The sequence below is a fragment of the Rattus rattus genome, chromosome 2 (genome assembly GCF_011064425.1).
Source record: "Rattus rattus isolate New Zealand chromosome 2, Rrattus_CSIRO_v1, whole genome shotgun sequence".
Classification (NCBI taxonomy): domain Eukaryota; kingdom Metazoa; phylum Chordata; class Mammalia; order Rodentia; family Muridae; genus Rattus; species Rattus rattus.
In genome coordinates this window covers 47,132,646-47,151,333 of record NC_046155.1, presented here as the reverse complement: position 1 = coordinate 47,151,333, position 18,688 = coordinate 47,132,646, and the positions used below count along the sequence as shown (strand labels likewise).

Here is an 18,688-nt window from a genome sequence, read left to right as displayed (position 1 = left end):
TACTCATCTAGAATTAAGTCTTTTAATTTAATGTGATGCAAATATTAGCCTCTCAAATGACCCAGGGTTTTTTTAAATTAGCAAAGATTTTATCATGAAGCAACTCTATATAAAACCTAACAATAAAACAACCTCTTAGAAATGCTAACTACAATGAATAAAGCTGCACAGCAGCATGTACATGTGCCCTGAGGAGAGCATCAGGTACTTGCTGTTAATGCTCAGTCCTAAGGAGAGCATCAGATACTTGCTGTTAATGCTCAGTCCTACCTGAATATATCCTCAGGAGTTAATAATATGATGTTCAGTTTTCCTCTTAATTAAATGTGTAAGTCAGATGCTAAAATCTTGGTAACTGAGACATGAAACAAAAGTGAAAATGTATTTCCTAGTTTGGCTGAGATATTTTCTTTCAACCCTAATAGATCTGACCGTAATTATTTTCCCCTGGGGTTGTTTATATACTGAAAATGTAAATCCCTCACCTGCACTGCAGATGTAAAACAAATCATAAAATTATCACTGACAATCGCTTGGATGTATTTGACTTTAATCTAGGAACCTCTTTACTAGCTGATAACCAGCTACAAAACAACACGGAAGCAGCTCGGGAAAGTCAAAACCTTGTTATAATCACATAATTTTTTTTTCCCCAAAGGTATAGTAAGAGGTGCTATTTTGAATATCAAGCTATTCAGGTTTTGCTTGGCAAAATGTCTTAAAAAAAAATCAATAAACCTAATCAAAAAAAATTCAAATGTCAAGTAAATTGTAAATAATAATTCTGGCTGCTACCAGTAAATACCAAAGAAGTTAAGTTCTCTTGAAAAGGTATTTCCAAAGAAGGCCCTAAATATCGCATTAATAAGAAGAAGGGATGGTTGGGGTTGGGGATTTAGCTCAGTGGTAGACCACTTGCCTAGCAAGCGCAAGGCCCTGGGTTCAGTCCCCAGCTCCGGAAAAAAAAGAAAAAAGAAAAAAAAAGAAGGGATGGCAGAATGAAATACAGCTTGGACTGTATTTGAAGACTTAGTTCAAAAACAGGCACTGAAACCTCTTTTATTCCCGTTTTCTTGCCAGCAAAATGAGGATAATATCTGACTTTATTAACTGCCAGCCTATCACTGTTTGGAAGACAGAACAAAGGAACAAATAAATGAGCACTATTCAGTCACCCACAATTATCCCTAATTCCTTAGTCTGCGATTTGCATTTTAAAAAGTGGCTGTGGTAGTTAACAACAATAGCTACCCTTACCTCCTTCTTTCGGTTTCTTAGCATATTCTGGAACTTGGACAGCTCCTTCTCCTGCTCTCCTTTGATGCGCTTAGCTTCGTCTCTCAGGCGGTTTGTGTGTTCTTGTTCTAGTCGTTCAATTGTCTGTTTCTGCTGCTTCTCTAGATTCTCAATTTCTTGGTCATATTGTCGCTTCTTACTCTGTAAAACAAAGCAGTCTGCTAGCATGCTAACTAATCATCAAATATCCAAGTATGGCACAATCTTCAATATAGAAAAACTTATTACAAAGTACGCAAGAGGGAAGGGAAGGAAGAAAGGAAGAGAGGAGGGAAGGAGGGAAGGAAGGAAGGAAGGAAGGAAGGAAGGAAGTTGAAGCCAGGCATGGTAGCACATGTCTGCAGTTCTAGCACTGAAAAGACAAGAATGAACACTATATACTGAGACACTGTCTCACAAAATAAAGACAAAACGAAGTTCTCAAAAATAAAAGAAACTGAAAACAAAACAGTTTGCAAAAATCTATGCAGGGAAGGCATAATTTCTAAAATTATGGAAAACAGAATAAAAGGACCACGAAAGCTCTGGGTGAGAATATCTCTCATTATTTTCTCAGGACACTGTTGTGGTGACCAAACACAAAATCAACAATGCCACACACCACAGTCCTCAACACTTAACACAAGACTGCAAAGGATTATAATTTAAACTTCCATATTATTCTAGATGATGTTTTTCTTCTAACATACATCAAGCTAGATGTTCAACCAACCTTACTGAGATTCTGTACCACATTCCTAAATTCCCTTCCCAACTGCGAACACAGTGAGCGCTCAGAGTCTCCGCAACAAGTGCACAGCACAGCAGCGTGACGAGGCCGCGAGGGCCTGACTAACTGTACGAGCCCGGGAAGAAAGTAACTTCTGAAAAGCCACAAACAAGTTCTAATCTCAGCTCGAGCTAGATTGCCTTAAAACTTTAGAATCCAGAAAACTTGGACAGTTTCCTAGATGATAAAGGTATAGAAAAGGGTTTTCTAAGTAGAATTCTATTTGCCCAAGAATTAAGGCCAACAATTGATAAATAGGATTTCATAAAACTAAAAAGCTCCTGAAAAGCTAAGAAACAGTGAGCTGAACAGGAGGTGCACAGAATGGAAGAGAGTCCTTGCCAGCTCTGACTCTGACAGGATTAATATCCAGAACACACAATTCAAATTCAAAGAGCAACAACCAACAACCCATTCGAAACCGAGGCCTGAGCAGAGACTTTTCAAAAGAAGAAACAAATGGCTAAGAAATAGTTCAATAAATGTTCACACTCCCTAGCAATTGGGAAAATTACAAATCAGAAAAGTCCTTGAGACTTTTATCTTACCCCAATCAGAATGGCAAAAAGACCAATGGGATAACTGACAGCAAATGCTGGAGGGGAAGTGGGGGAGTGGGTAGACTGCAAACTGCTACAGCTCCTAGGGAAAGTAGCATAGAGAATCCTCGAAAAGGAAAAGTAAATCTCCCACATGACTGAACAGACCACTCTTTGGCTTATGCCCAAAGGACCTGGCAGATACTTGCTACCTACCTGAAAGATCCTACTAAATACAGACACTTGCTCAGCCATGCTTACTGCTGCTCTAATCACCACAGCTAGGAAACGGAACCATTCTGAATGTCCTTCAACTGGGGAGTGAATAGTGAAAATATGATACATACACACTATGGAATACTATGCAGAAGTTAAGAAAAATGAAACCATGAAATCTGTAGGCAAATGGATGGAAATAGAAAGGACTACATTGAGTTAATCCAGTCCCAGAAAGACAAACATCATATATTCTCCTTCACGATAGCTCTTAATTCAAATCTTCACATTTTACTCTATAACCTAGAGTCAGAAAAATAGCAGAAGCCAGAAAACTAGCAAAGGAGCATGGGGGAAGGTGAGTACAATAGAGAAGAGAGTAGCAGGGAACAGGGTAAATGTAATTTGAAGAGGAAATGGGAGAAATGGGGTGGTGGTGGGAGTGGGAAGTGGGACAAAGGTTAATGCATAAGAGGAAGGAGGGTATAGTAAGAACATCTGAAAAAGTCATAAGAAATCTTTTTATCTATCTACCTAAATTATACACATAATATATCTAAGTCTATATATGTATGTGTTTATATATGTGTGTGTGTGCGCATACACACACACACACACACACACACACACACACACACACACACAATCTAAATAAAATTTTCCCACCTTGGCCGACAATGTTTTTCCCCCCAAAAGCCATAGACTATCTCACAAAAACCCCAAAACCAGGCATTAGAAGCCCCCTTATGAGTTGTTGGTCAGGGGAGTCCAAGAAACTCCCAAAATGCTATAGCTCACTGCAGCTGACTCTGGCTGCCTCCTAGAAGTTGAAGGTAAATCCCTATTGCTGAAGACACCACCCATTTCATACACCAGACCAGAAGACCCAGGCTGAATCTAACCTGAAAGCCTCCTCCCAAATGGAGCAGCTTTCATGGTACCAGAAAATCCCGTGCAAGTGTTGTGTCCTGCCTATGTGTCCAGCTCTGATGCTTGTGTCCAGCTCTGATGCTTGTGTCCTGCCTATGTGTCCAGCTCTGATGCTTGTGTCCAGCTCTGATGCTTAGGAACTACACCAACCAGCACGGCAGGGTAACCACATGGCACTCATATCTCGGTGGTAACCAACATGCCTGGTACTGGAAACCTAGCCAGCTTACCTGGAGCTGTAGGTTTGGGGGGAGACCTACAGCCATCACTTCACAAACCCAGCATGATCCCTGACTGCACTTCACTGTTTGTTTTTATACCTACAGGCAACTAGCCTTCACCCCTCCACAGCAACAAACAAACAAAATCATGACAGACCACGACATTAACTAAAACGCGGAGAACGAGTGATCATCTGGTGCCAGCCCCAGCCGACCCATCCACACGCAACTCCTGCACTCAAGGCTCAGGGACACTACGGAAGAGAGGGCAGACAGCCATAGGAAACAGAGGAACAGGGTATCTGCTATAAGACTGAGTCTCCCAGGAAGGTCAGGAACACTACACCCATGAACAAAGAACTACAGTTGACTAAGGAATGCTGAGAGTGAAGAAATGGCCTTCCCCAGAGACAAGCCCTCCAACTGATGTGACACCAGTGGTTAGCCCTGAAATCATTTAACATATAAGCAACATTACACAAACTGGGCATGCTACAGTTGTACATTTAGGAATACACATATGCTAGAAGGAAGGAAAAAGAGGTCTGAGACCATGAATTTAAAGGGGAAGAGTTGGAGAAAGGGAAAGGGGAATTTATGTAATAATATTTTAATTTCAAAATAGTTTAAAAAAAAAAAGCAAAACCCTAAGATTATAAGCTGAAAGACAAAACTGGAACCCGAAAGAGGCATTCTGTAACAGGGCTCTCTAAAACCTTGGTAAACAGTCTACCAGGCTCCTAATACTAACTTTCATGACATTTCAAATGAAACTTGGCTTACATGAATCAGTGAGAAGACAGGAATTGGAGATCCCTTTCAAGAAGCTGTGTTTCTAAAAAACCCCTCAGAAACAGAGGCCTGAGTGATCCATTACAAGAGCAGGGAAACCTCCTCCTCAGAGATCAGTGTCTGCAGCTACTCTAGGGTCTCAAATGCACGTGGTCTCAGTCCCTGACGTCACACACAGGACCTAAGGCCTCACCAGCATCTCCTGCTCAAAGCGCCTGAAGATCTGCTCGCGCTGCTGCTGCAATTTCCCGTTGAGCTGCTGCTGGGCTTTCTGCTCTTCCTTCTGGAGAAGCCTTAGCTCTCGAAGTTCCTGACGCCTGACAAGGTGTAACAGAAAGAAGCAAAGTGTACTTTGGAGTAACAGTTTACATAAAAGCTTTAACTGTAGGGTTTTAAACCAAAAACAAATTTTCAAATAATCTAAAATTAACCAAGCATGTACTGGCTTCTCTATTCTTCAGGTTCCAGAAACAGCAAAGAGGTTAAAACTCATGTTAATTACATGGTTTCTCTACTTACCTGAGAAACCTCAATTCCTCGGTTTTAGAGTCGCTGTCTGTAACTATCTTTGATGTTGTCACACTCACTTCTACTCCATCAACAATAAATTTACGTGTTTTCTTCAATGTTTTCTTCTGTCTTCTTGTCTCCTGAGTGAGATTTCATTTGGGGTTAGGCTTTGTATAAATATCACCCATGAAAGATATTTTCTTCTTTAAAAATGAAGACGTCTCAACAGTCATGAATACTGCACGTATAAAATAGGAATCGTCTGTGCAACAGCTATTATCATCTCATACCTACATTGAGAACTCACACTCAACTTTGAAGATGAAAGAAAAAAAACTTTAATTTTAAGTGAAATTGGGCATTCTGGTCATGTGCATATAAAATCCTATGACACTGCATAATTAGGCAAAATAATAATAAAAATTTCATATAAACAGGATAACTTTTACATAGTAACCTTTTCATCTTTCACTTTGTGGTTCTCACCCCTACAGGGAGACAATTACTTTGTTTACTGGAGATGGAGGGTGTAGAAAGCCACACCTAGCACTCAAGAGTCTGATGAGAGGTTGGGGGGCTCCATACAAGATTCTGGAAAGAAACAAGAAACACAGGGAGAGAATGAAAGGAAAAAAAAAAAAAAACTATGAAAGGAGAAGGGGAAGAGAAAGAAGGAAACAAAGGGGAAAGGAGGGGACCAAAAGGGGAAAGACAAAAAAGGAGGACCAAAAACTCCCTGGTGGAAGAACAGGCATGAAATTGAAAATGTGTCAGAATTCAGGTTTGACCCAGCACCTTCCAGCCACCTCACTTCTCCATCCTCCAGTTCTAGGGCCAAAATGTGCCTTCCAAACTGGACTATGGCAGCAGCCCCAGCATTCCTCTAACACTGGCATGCTTTAAATGTATGCACATGTACCCGCGAGCACGCACACGCGCACGCGCGCACACACACACACTCTCACCCTCTCTCTCGCTCGCTCTCATAAGCACGCACACACACACATTCCTTAACCTATAAATTTCACATTTCTCCAGTTTCTACAATAAGGGATAAGCAATTAGCATTCCTTTAGTTCTCACATAATAGCTACAGTGAAAGAGAACTAACTTCGCCCATAAACATTCACAGTAACAAACACTACCATTGCTACATACCCTAACCCTCAGGAGCTTTGTTAAACCTGCTAAGCTACACTGAGATATGTGCAAGAAAGGAGCACGCTCTACCAAAACTTCTAACGATTATTTCCAGAATCTCTCTCCAATTCTTTTTGATTGCCTTATAACTCCAAAAGAACTAATAGAATTATTATTACACTGATATAATAGTGTTTTAAGTTGCAATGAACTAGAAATTGCCAAAATAACAAAGCAAAGCCAAACAAGGCCGCAGACACACTTACCTGCAGAGACACCGAGCCACTGTCCTTGGTTTTGCTCAGGAAGCTAGAGATGGACAAGTTCAGGTCACTGCTGCTGTTCTCCACAGTGGACCCAGTCCCTGAGTCCGTGTCATTTCCCTTTCCATTTTCAGGCTCTGGTGGCAGTATGGTTTCAGGTTTTGGCAAAGCACCCATTTCTCCTTTATTTTCTGTGTTTTCCGAATGAATATTGATACTGGGTATTAAGACAAGGGGAGGTTCACTGGGCTGCGATGCTGCAGGAGCTTGGGGCTCTGCTTTAACTGGCAGTTCCTGTGCATTTTCTTCTCTCTCCAAATCTACCTCCGTAGCAGCCTCCCCTTTGCTCCCGAGCGCCTGTTCCTCAGCACCAGTAACTCCAAGTCTCTCTAGTTCCTCAGTGCTATTTGACTCGCTGACTTGCTCAACTTCGTCAGTCTCCAGTTCCTCCGTGGCTGCCCGTGTGCTCTCTGAAGTGCTGGTTACCTGTCCCTCACCTTCACACACTGCAGGCTGCTGCTCTAGCTGCTTCTCCTCTACTCTCTCTCCACTACGAGGCTCTTCCTCAGCACCATGAGCCTCAGGGCCCTCTGTGGGCTTCTCTGTTGGTGTCTGGGCAGGCTCCAGGGCTTCTTCCCCAGCCCCACCCTCTGCATCCTGGCTCTGCTCAGCAGCCTTCTGGGTATCACCTGGAGCCTCGTCTGTTCCAACCTCACTGCTTATATCGCTGATCACAACTTTTTGAGTTTCATCATCTTTTCCCAATTTCTCTTGGGTTTCTTCCTTTGTAAACCCAACTTCATTGTCAATTGCCTGAAAATCTGCCTCTTTTTCTCCAGTCTCTTGAGAAACTAAGTCCATTGTTTGAATATGTATATCTTTAATTTCTTCAGATTGTGTAAGTTTATTCTCAATTATCTCTTGGTTTTCTTCATTTCTGTCTTCCTCTGGTTTCAGACAATCAGTGTTTGTTTCTAAAATTACTCTATTACTGTCATTTCCTTCACCGACTGAATTAACATCCACAGTTTGCTGGTCTTCTGTATCTGGTTGACTTTCCAGTTTGGGTCTTTTCTTCTCTCTCCCATTCTCATGGAGTCCTACCGCTTGGTCATTTGGTTCAGCCACAGTTTCTAAGTTAACATCATTTGCAGGCTCATCCACATCCACAGCCTTCTCAGGTCCCTCAGGAGTAGGCTTCTCACTAAGAACTTTGTTGCTAAATTTATCCCCAGAAGTATTGTGTTCTGTTCTTTCTGACACAGATTCCAAAATACAAGCATTTTGTGAAAGCTTATCTTCCTCAGAGCTGGCAATGCTGAGGTCAGAGGAGGCGCGTTTATTCGCAGGTATTGGCTACAAAAGATTTTATACATCATTAGTACTAAAACGTGAGCTAAAGATGGTCATCCAAATAATGGCTTTATATATCTATACTCAGATGGTATTTTAATAGCTATATTCTATAAAACTTGAGGTTATAAAATAACTTTGAAAAGTGACCATCTTCAATAATGAACATGATGACAATAGGGGACAAGGGAAACCTTGTCACTAGCGTCACTTCTAACTGAAGGTTTTGCACTGCACCCTTAGATCCATGTGCAACCACATCTCAAAGCCTGCCTCGAAAACCTTCTAACAAGACCCCTAATGACACTGACCAGAGCATTCTCTGTCTCATCATCATCATCTTCCTCTTTGCCATCTTCAACTTCTTCTGTTACTTCAGCCTTCGCCTCAGCAATCAACTCTCGGACTGGTTTGTTGGAATCAACGGTAACAAAGGGATGCTGTTGACCATTAGAAAAAAAAGCATGCTCAATGATAACTGAAATGCTTGTAAATTTTAAATATATAAAAAGATCCTCCTGTGCTAAAAACTAGGAAATATGGATATAAAAACATATACAACTTCAAACATTATACCTGGAACAAAATGGAGAGGGGAGTAAGCAAAATGGAAGATTGCCTGAGCTGGAATTTGTTTTGTATAATTTAGTTTTTATTTTTTAAAAACACTATTATTTATTGTGTGTGTGTGTGTGTGTGTGTGTGTACATGAAGAGGTCAGAGTGTCAAGAGTCAGTTTTCTCTGTCATATGGTCCTGGAGATCCAACTCAGTTTGCAAGCTCAGCTGCAGGTATCTGTACTTAGCCATCTTGCAGACCTCTATGTTTTGCTTTGTTTTACTAATTTGAAGGAATTTTGTCAATAATTAAAACAATTTGGTTTTTCTAAGTTTGAGAGTTTCATTAACAATTTTTTTTCAAGATTTATTTACTCATGTATGTGAGTCCACTGTCACTCGTTTTCTTCAGACACACCAGAAGAGGGCATCAGATCACACTATAGATGGTTGTGAGCCACCATGTGGTTGCTGGGAATTGAACTCAGCAACTGCTGAGCCATCTCTCCAGCCCATCATTACAATCTTTAAGATTTAATAAAGCACATTTTAAGTTTAGGCATCATGTCCTTAAGAAGTTAACTCCTTAAGGCCAGTGAGACAGCTCTGTGGGCTTAACAACCTGAGTTCGAGCATCAGCACAACCCTGGAAGGACAAGAACTCCTGACAGTCACCAAACACACACGGTGCTGTGGAAAAGCAGCCACACTACACACACGCATGTACACCCACACAGTTGTAATACATCAGTATCTACATAAATCCCATCAGAGTATTAGTAAAACCTTTACAAAGTCCTTTACATTTATGCTAACAGTATCTACAAATACTTGCCTTTTAAAATGATCCTAAGGTCAAGTAAAGGATGTTTCCCTCATCTCTGTGCTCTTAGCTCATAACAGTGTCTGTGTGGTGGCTACTCTTAGTTGTCAACATCTGGAATTAGCTAAAATCCAAGCCGCTGGGTATGCTGTGAGGAATTTTTCTTGATCAAACCATTTGAAATGGGGCCTTACCTAAATTCCACCTTCTGCAGTAGGCAGAGCCACCTTAACCCAGGCCACACTTTCCACCGGCAGCCTATTTTTTTTTTTTTTCTGTTTTCATTCTTTTTTTTTTTTTTTTAATGTTTTTTTTTTTTATTAACTTGAATATTTCTTATATACATTTTGAGTGTTATTCCTTTCCGGTTTCCGGCAAACATCCCCCGGCAGCCTATTTAAAGGATGTGGAAAATGGAAGCTTTACTTTACTCTTTGCCTGCTCCCTCTCACTTGTGTTGGCAAACCCACTCCTTCCCTGGCATCAGAGCCTACTTCTTTTGGAATCCCATTACATACTGAAGACCAACTGAGACATCCAGCCTTACAAACTGAACAACTACTGGATTCTTAAACTTTCCAATAGGAGACAGCCATTGTTGAAACAGTCATACCATACCTGTAAGTCACTCTCATAGAACCTGTTTGTACACACAGATCAATTCTATCGATTCTGCTCTCCATCGGTTCTGTTTCTCTAGGGAACCCTACCTAATACCATCTGCTTGAGCTAAGATCTTCAAATACAGGGGCAATGAAATACTAGAAGTGTTTAGGGACATAGAGATATACTTGTTAAAACAGAGCAAGGCAATTTTCCCACAGCCTATCCCAAGATAAACAGGTCAGCTTAATGCACTACCACACTGGCTTACACAACATACATCCTTACAGCAGCTGCCCTAGGATTTGTTACTGTTTATCTCTAAAACTGTGAGATAATGTAATGACACACTTTTATTTCAAATATAAGGAACAGGCCCTACTTTAAAATAAAATCCAATTTATCTAGCCATCTTCCATTAGAGAGAGAGAGAAAGAGAGAGGGGGTGAGGGGAGGTGGTGTTCACTTATGTGCAGAGGCCAGGATAACCTCGGTGTCATTGTTCCTCAGGCACCATTCACCTTTTTTTCTTTTTGAGACAGGATCTCTCACTGACCCGGGGCTTGCCACTTTGGTTTATACTGGATGGCCAACACACCCAGGAATGGATCTACCTCTGCTTCCTCAGCACTGGGATTAAAAGCATGTGCCACCACACTTGGCTTTTTAACATGGGTTCTGGGGATATAGTGCAGGTCCCCACGTCTGGTCAGCAAACACATTATGAATAACCCACCTCCTCAGCCCCTAGAGCACTTTGAAAAGTCAACACTATTAACAGTACCCTTAACTCTTGAAATAAAAGGAACAAAAAAAGATTCATGAGCCCATAGCCTCTGCAATAAGGTGTTAGCTTTCAGTCATTAGAGAGAGCATGCAAATAGCTATTACAACAAACAGATCATAATTACACAGGAGAGACCATTTACAGACTAAATGCCTGCGAATAATGACAACACATGTGCTCCTAGGCCATGTAAACAGCTACGTAATGCTTTTCCACAGAGACACCCAAGTGGACAGGGTGAACAATGAAGGGCTCTGACAGTGCATCCTCTCAAAGACAATGCTAAGACACTCTGACGTGTCGGCATCACACTGTCCTGTCTCACCTGTAACAGCTGGGATGTGGTCCACCGCGCATCCACATTCTTTTCCAAGCATTTCTTTAGAAAGTCCTTAAAATTTGAAGACCTGCCAAATAAAATGTCAACAAGAGCATTTTATTTTACTTCTTTGTTATTAATTTTAAAAATCAAATAAAACTCCTTAATAAATTATGTTTAGTTTCACTATATTTAGTATAGATTAGTATTAATTTACTAAGGTAAGAAAACTAATAAGATAAGGCTTTATGAAGCATATTCTGTAAATATGTTAGACAGGTAAGCAATAGGGCACACGGATGACACTGGGGTGCAGCCGCATCCTCACGAGTTGTCAAAATGTAACAAAAACTGTTACACGAAGTCCCACAAACACATACCAACTGTATACAGGCTTCAGTTTACAGAACAGAAAATGTCTTTCACACACAACCCTGTCAATCAGTTATTATAACGGTTTTCACGAGCCTTAAGTCTTCCTCGGGTGTCTTTGTTTCTACTCTATGTACAGATGTTGAGTACCTGCATTGCACATAACCAAGTATGTGTCTAGTACTGACAGAGGCCAGAAGAGGGCATCAAAGCCCCGGGATCTGAATCACAGCCAGCTGTGAGCCACCAAATGGGTGCTGGCTCAACCCAGACCCTCTGCAAGAGTAGCCAGTGCTCTTAATGGCTGAGCAACCTCCCCAGGCCCTTCAGTCTTAGAAACAGACCCCCATCAGTTTCCTCACTGACAGTCTCTGTGCCACATTCTCAAACTTAAAGACCCTTAGCAAACTAGGAGAACAGGACACTTCGTTTCGGTTCTTTGAGGACCCTCTTTACGACAGCTTACCATCTGGATGGCTGTGCTAGTGTGGGGGGCTCCGACTTTGCTATTTTCAGCAGCACTCGCATTGGGTTTAGCTCATGATGAGGCGGCTCTATCTCAGCCATTTCTATTAAAGTGATTCCCAGGGACCAAACGTCCGCTTTGTAGTCATAGGGTCTGTCCTTCGATGTCTCACACATGACGACTTCAGGAGCCATCCTACAAAGAAAGGAAAATCAAAGTCCAGATGTGTAATAATGGTCATTACACACCACAGTCAGGATAATGACTATGTGTGGACAGTAGCTACTGCAGACACAACTAACAGCATAAACTCATGAGAACAAGTACCTACCAATACGGTGTGCCAATAAATGAATCCCTCCTTTGAATTGTCCTGGTATTCTTAGCTGACACTCCAAAATCCGCTTGAAATAAATAATCATACAACAATGTTAATGACAGCGTTTAAGCATGATGAACTGTATTCAATGGAGTAGAAGAGGCAAGTATTTCACGTCTTTAGTATTTCACATCTTTAGTAAGGCCTCCCTTATTAAAGGTAAGCAGAACACAAAGAACTTCTCTGCCATTCTAATTCCTTCTTAAATTTCTGTGTGTACTGTGTAATACATATATGTGTTCATGTGTGCATGTAGGGTGTGTGCATACATGCTCATGGAGGCCAGAGGTCAATGTCAGGTGTCTTCCCCTATTCCTCTTCATCCTACTTTTGGAAACGTTACCTCTTAATGAGCTTGGAGATCACCATTTTGGCAAAACCAGCCTGGCCAGGAAGCACTAGGATTCCTCCGTCTCCAGACCCAGCACCGGAGTTACGAGCATCATCCCCAAGCCCAGCTTTTCCATGGGTTCTTGGGATCCAACATCAGGACCTCATATACCACACCAGGCACTTTGCCCACTGAGCCATCTCAACCTCTCTAATCTTAACCATCTTCTTTCTCTCATCCTTCAAACAATTGCTAAATTTCTCATCACAAATATACTGATCACATGTAGATACACAAATGATAAGTAATGATAAATTTCTCAAGAATTGAATACAAAAAATAGTCACTCTAAATTAAAACAATTACATACTTCAAAACAAATGCCAAGCTTGCACGCTATAATCAAATCAATGGTGATACCTTCCTGTAGTGTGAAAAACAGAAATTATAGCCAAGCCGCCCTCATGACAGCACTGTCTCTCATGAGCATCATCAGGAAGCCACGCTACAAAAGCTGAGCAGTAGTGCACGCCTGTGCACACAGTGTGTCAGGTTCAGGCAGCCTGTGCACACAGTGTGTCAGGTTCAGGCAGCCTGTGCTCACAGTGTGACAGGTTCAGGCAGCCTGTGCACACAGTGTGTCAGGTTCAGGCAGCCTGTGCACACAGTGTGACAGGTTCAGGCAGCCTGTGCACACAGTGTGACAGGTTCAGGCAGCCTGTGCACACAGTGTGACAGGTTCAGGCAGCCTGTGCACACAGTGTGTCAGGTTCAGGCAGCCTGTGCACACAGTGTGTCAGGTTCAGGCAGTCTGTGCTCACAGTGTGACAGGTTCAGGCAGTCTGTGCTCACAGTGTGACAGGTTCAGGCAGCAAGATCAGGAGTTTAAAGTTACTCTAGGCTGTATAGTAAGATTACCTAAAAATAAACAAAAAATTTAAAAACTTAATTATATTACAAAAGAAACTTGGGAAGCTTTATGGTTTCTGATTTAAGTCATAAAGAACAGTGCCACTGAATTTTATCAGAGGTTCAGCCTACATTTAGCTTAAAACTCAGAACCAATTAATTATCTTAAAAACTAAGTAAAACGGGGTTGGGGATTTAGCTCAGTGGTAGAGCGCTTGACTAGCAAGCGTAAGGCCCTGGGTTCGGTCCTCAGCTCCGAAAAGAAAATAAAAAGACAAAATAACAAAAACTAAATAAAACATTTTTCTGCTTTTGTCCCAAATAATCAAACAACTAAAGAGAATCTTTTCTTATAAAATTATTAACTTACAGTAATAAAGAATAAACTAATTATAAATTTATCAAAAATAATAAATGAAAAATGTTATAATCCATTTCGAGGCCTCAAAGAAAAACTATCTGGATATCAAGGACAAATAAGTTTGGGGTGCTAGTCTTGGTAGGGCGCTTTCCTGGCACATGTGAGACCTGGACTCAATACCCAGTAACGAGAAAAGAAGGCTAACCAAAGCAGAAAGGTCCCTGACACCTGCTCAGAAAGCAGCACAAGACAACCTGTTCTATGAGACCTGAGACGCACCAAGCCCCCAGCAAGCCTGTGCTTCAACCACTCGCTCGCTCACTGATTCACTGACTCATTCACCGGAGATGCAGACAGAACCTGAAGGCACCACAGGATCAGCCAAGGCAGCTGAGGGAAAGCTACAGGTCTAGTGGCCAATCCAGAGTCTCTATTTCACTCCTTCCTCCTCAACAACTCTTTTAAGAAACATTTTCCTGGGGTTGGGGATTTAGCTCAGTGGTAGAGCGCTTGCACAAGGCCCCGGGTTCGGTCTTCAGCTCCAGAAAAAAAAAAAAGAGAGAGACATTTTCCTAACCATTCAGTCACTGGAAATTTAAACCACATATGCACAGTGTATCTGCTTGCATGCTGCAGACTTTGGAGAACTCACAACCATTATGATAATCTTTCTGCTTTTCTTTTCTTTCTTTCTTTCTTTTTTTGTCTTCCAAGCAATCAAATATTACTCTCTGTAGGTTGATTACTATGTAGGTGAAGGCAGACACAAGATAAAACAAGGCCTGTCATTAGATGAGAAGGAAGGGGGATGGGAACAGACGTTTTAGAAGGAGAAGCAGAAGAGAAGGGAGAGGCAACATGGAGGCAGATGTAAACGATCTTCCCCATGCATCTCTACATAGATACAGGTTGTTATGAATATTTAAGGGATGGGTTTCTATAGGTCAATGTATCTTATTTAGGTGGGCGGTTTATATCTTTATCTATTGGTTGTGAGTTTATTGTGCAGCCATATTGGATGGAGAATTTAATATATAAATCTGATTATTGGGTTACTGTTTGTTGAGTCTTGATTTTCCCAGGTAGTTGAGAGTTTATACTTTAACTACCAGGGGGCCGTTACTGGGAGTGTGGGCAGCGTCCATGGCAGGGAACCGCAATAGGCCAGCCCCATGCTGGACTTCTAAATCCTAGCTGGAACCAGAGAGTTCTCGGCTAGCAGAGAGCCACCAGGAGAGATACTCACCAGAGATAAATTATGGTTAGTTCTATGTGGCCCCACAAGTGTCAGAATTAACTCCAGGGACCAGTGTGGCAAGGTGGAATGGCACAAGGACCGCCTGAGTCAGAGAGTACTTGGGGGGAGCATGAAGCCACTAAGATAAAGATACCTGGCAGTGCTATGTGGCCCTATGCGTGCCAGCGCCAGCACAGGATAAAAGGTTCAGGCATTTTATAATATTTGCCATAACAACTCTTTTGGTTGGAACAATGTTAATTTGATGAGAATGCATGCTACTATGTAAAGAGGATAGAGAAGAAAAGTGTAATTTATAGAGACAGCAAAGAAAAGTCAAAATTTATATATGAGCAAAATCAAACTCTTGGGATAATGGAGCCATAAAGAGACGCAAATGAGTGGTGATACAAGTCAACACAAGAGTGGAAAGGGATCCAGGGACTAAGCCACTACCTGAAGACTATACATGGACTGACCCTGGACTCTGACCTCATAGGTAGCAATGAATAGCCTAGTAAGAGCACCAGTGGAAGGGGAAGCCCTGGGTCCTGTTAAGACTGAACCCCAGTGAACTAGACTGTTGGGGGGAGGGCGGTAATGGGGGGAGGGTTGGGAGGGGAACACCCATAAGGAAGGGGAGGGGGGAGGGGGATGTTGCCCGGAAACCAGGAAAGGGAATAACACTTGAAATGTAAATAAGAAATACTCAAGTTAATAAAAAAAATAAAAAAAAAATAAAAGAGTGGAAAGGGAGCAGTGGGGGCTGAGGTCAGACAAGCATGTGAAAGACCTGGGGAGGGACAGGGGCTGGCCAAGTCTAATCCTCACCTTGTCTAAAAACTTACACAGCTTTCCTTGTGGATGTCTGTATCTTTATGGCACAATAAGGATAAAATTTAGCACATTCCACTACATGTTGTGACAATGTAGAATAAGATGTGCAGAATCACTGGAACCAACATCAACATGGCTTTTGAATAATTTTACTTTTTCAAAAAAAAATTTAGACAGCACTACTTAAAATTGCCCAGTTTAGAAAAACTTTAAAAGGCTGCATCTTCTACTTATATGTATATGTGTGAATTTAACTACTCCAACTAGAAATCTACATCTAATTCTATATTTAATTTTTATCTAATAAATGACATTCACCATTTATTCCTTTGGTATAAAAGACAAAATTAAATGCTAATCCTTAAACTTACTTTATTTTCACACCCAAAGTTACTTGTTAGTTTAGTAAGTGCATAGCAGTAAAATAAAGGAAGAAACCAGCGTGGGGGGGGGGGGTTACTGACATGATAGCACATGCTTAAGCAGTACCCAGCTCTGGGTAGAAAAATGTGGAACAAAACCTATGAAATACATTATCATAAAGATAAAATTGAGTTTAGTATTATATCATGTTCCAAATATAATGCGCTTACAAGTGTTCAATCTATATTCAGAAACTTACAGGAAGAGATCTGAACTAGTGTCTTACAAACTCATGCTCTGAAGAAGAACACACCCTCCTCCTTTCTCTCCAGGTGTCACGAGGCACACAGACTTAGGGATGCTCACGCTGGGAACTGTTTACCCACTGCAGTGTCACAGGAGCAGCTGGGAGGAAGTCTCCCAGGTCTCCACGCCTGGGTAGGCCGAAACAGCATCAAGTCATTCATTCCACTGTCAATTTCAAAGGTTTAAATAACTTACCTAATTTAATGTCTCCATCTAAGGTAAAAAGAATATTGCCAGCTTTTAGATCTCTGTGGATGATTTTATTGTCATGTAGGTAATTCAACGCCTCTAATGTCTGCTTGCAAACTACTTGAATTTGGGACTCAGTTAATGGTCTCTCAAGTTCTACAAGGAGAAAGTAAAAAAATATATATACAGCTAATTAAATATTTTTCAGTGCATTCCTCCACTGTGATCTTTTCAAAGATTATTTGCAGTCATTTATTGTAAAAGAGCTAAGTATCAACAAAAATTATTTTCCTGACAGACTATTCAACATTACATAATTATATTTATCAAAAATATAATTAAGTTGATTTCTTAATGTACCGAATTCTAAAATTACATTTATGCACATTATGGTTAAAATTTGAGAACAATTTAAAAATCAAACATAAAAACAAAGATATTTACCAAGCATCACGGCATCTACTGCTCCCCCTGCACAAAATTCAATGAGGATCTGCACACAAATGAAAAAGTGTTTGTAATTATACCAAGTTTCAGAGCTTAGCAAGAACAAACGAAAAGCTACTGCTCAATCTAGGCTATAGGAACAGTACCATGCCATACATGAAGGGCTCTCTGTCATCAGCTACTGGCCTTAAGTGACATTCTTCACAGAATTCACAAGGAGAATGCTATACAAGTATGCCTCCTTTTCTTCTTTTCTGTTTTTGAGTCAGGTTTCCCCAGCTAGACTCAAATCTGCAATCCCCCTGTATCTACCTCCAAAAACTGGTAGGCATGTTTCACCACACCCAGTTATGCTCATTTTTATAAATAAGTTTTAATATCTTTTCTTTTCTAAAATTAGCAAACATATATTGTTTAATCACTGTAATATTACATATACACATTTAAAAGATCTTATTAATCTTATTACTAAAATAGCTCATTACCTTCATTTTTCAATTAATTACTATAATGTTAAGTAACCAAATATACTGTCTATCGTTCAATAAATAAATCCTGAAAAAAGCAGGTTTATTTTAAAGATTTATTTATACATATGTATGTAACTATACTACGGGTATGTACCTATGCCAAGATATATGAATATATATTTTCTTGAAGGCCAGGAAGCAGTTAAAAGCAGTTGGAAACTACCTAACACAGGTGCTGAGAACCAAACTTGGCTCCTCTGTAAGAGCAGTACATGCTCTAAGCACCGAGCCATCTCTCACGCCCTTTTCTTTAAGTCAAAAAAAGAAAGGCACACAGATTCAAACTCAATTATCACTGTCATGTGCCCATCTTTAACTGTTAATAACAGTTATCATCCTAGAATGATTATTTTATTTATATTAATGGCTCCTGTTAAAGTGTCCCTCATAGTAAACTAAATTTTTATTTTGCAGTAATAACAAGGTCTATTTCTTAAAATGCCTGAGTTTTTATTTTGTAATATTTAGAAATATTCTGATAGAACCCTGAACAAGTATTTTAGAAGACATCACACCAATAATAACTATATTTTTTTAAAATAGTATTTTAGCAAACTGTATAATTCCACATATGTTTTCCCTCTTGCTAAAAATTTTTTTGTTTTTGTTTTTTGAGACAGGCTCTCTCTACACAGCCTTGGCTGTCCTGAAATCACTATGCAGACCAAGCCGCCCTCCAACTCACTGAAATCCAAATGCTCTGCCTCCTGAGCGCTGGGAATTGGGTGTGCACCACCACACCAGGCTACTACAATATTTTTTATAAATGCTCACCAATAACGATTTACTTTCAAAAATCATTATATGATCTGAAAATTAATTTGAAAGCTACCCTCTGGAGAA

The 18,688-nt window shown here is 40.6% G+C and overlaps 1 protein-coding gene across 2 annotated transcripts in view; it reads right to left on the bottom strand.

Moving 5' to 3' along the window:
• Nucleotides 1-18,688, bottom strand: part of Slk (STE20 like kinase) — a 56,151-nt gene that overhangs the window by 17,610 nt on the left and 19,853 nt on the right. For both annotated transcript variants that reach the window (XM_032892163.1, XM_032892164.1), the window contains exons 3-12: nt 17,313-17,361; nt 16,875-17,024; nt 12,288-12,360; nt 11,957-12,151; nt 11,125-11,206; nt 8,341-8,469; nt 6,680-8,032; nt 5,283-5,413; nt 4,957-5,080; nt 1,258-1,437 (exon numbers count right to left, since the gene is read on the bottom strand). In XM_032892163.1, coding sequence (XP_032748054.1) covers nt 1,258-1,437; nt 4,957-5,080; nt 5,283-5,413; nt 6,680-8,032; nt 8,341-8,469; nt 11,125-11,206; nt 11,957-12,151; nt 12,288-12,360; nt 16,875-17,024; nt 17,313-17,361 — 2,466 coding nt within the window. The remainder of the gene's footprint in view (nt 1-1,257; nt 1,438-4,956; nt 5,081-5,282; nt 5,414-6,679; nt 8,033-8,340; nt 8,470-11,124; nt 11,207-11,956; nt 12,152-12,287; nt 12,361-16,874; nt 17,025-17,312; nt 17,362-18,688) is intronic.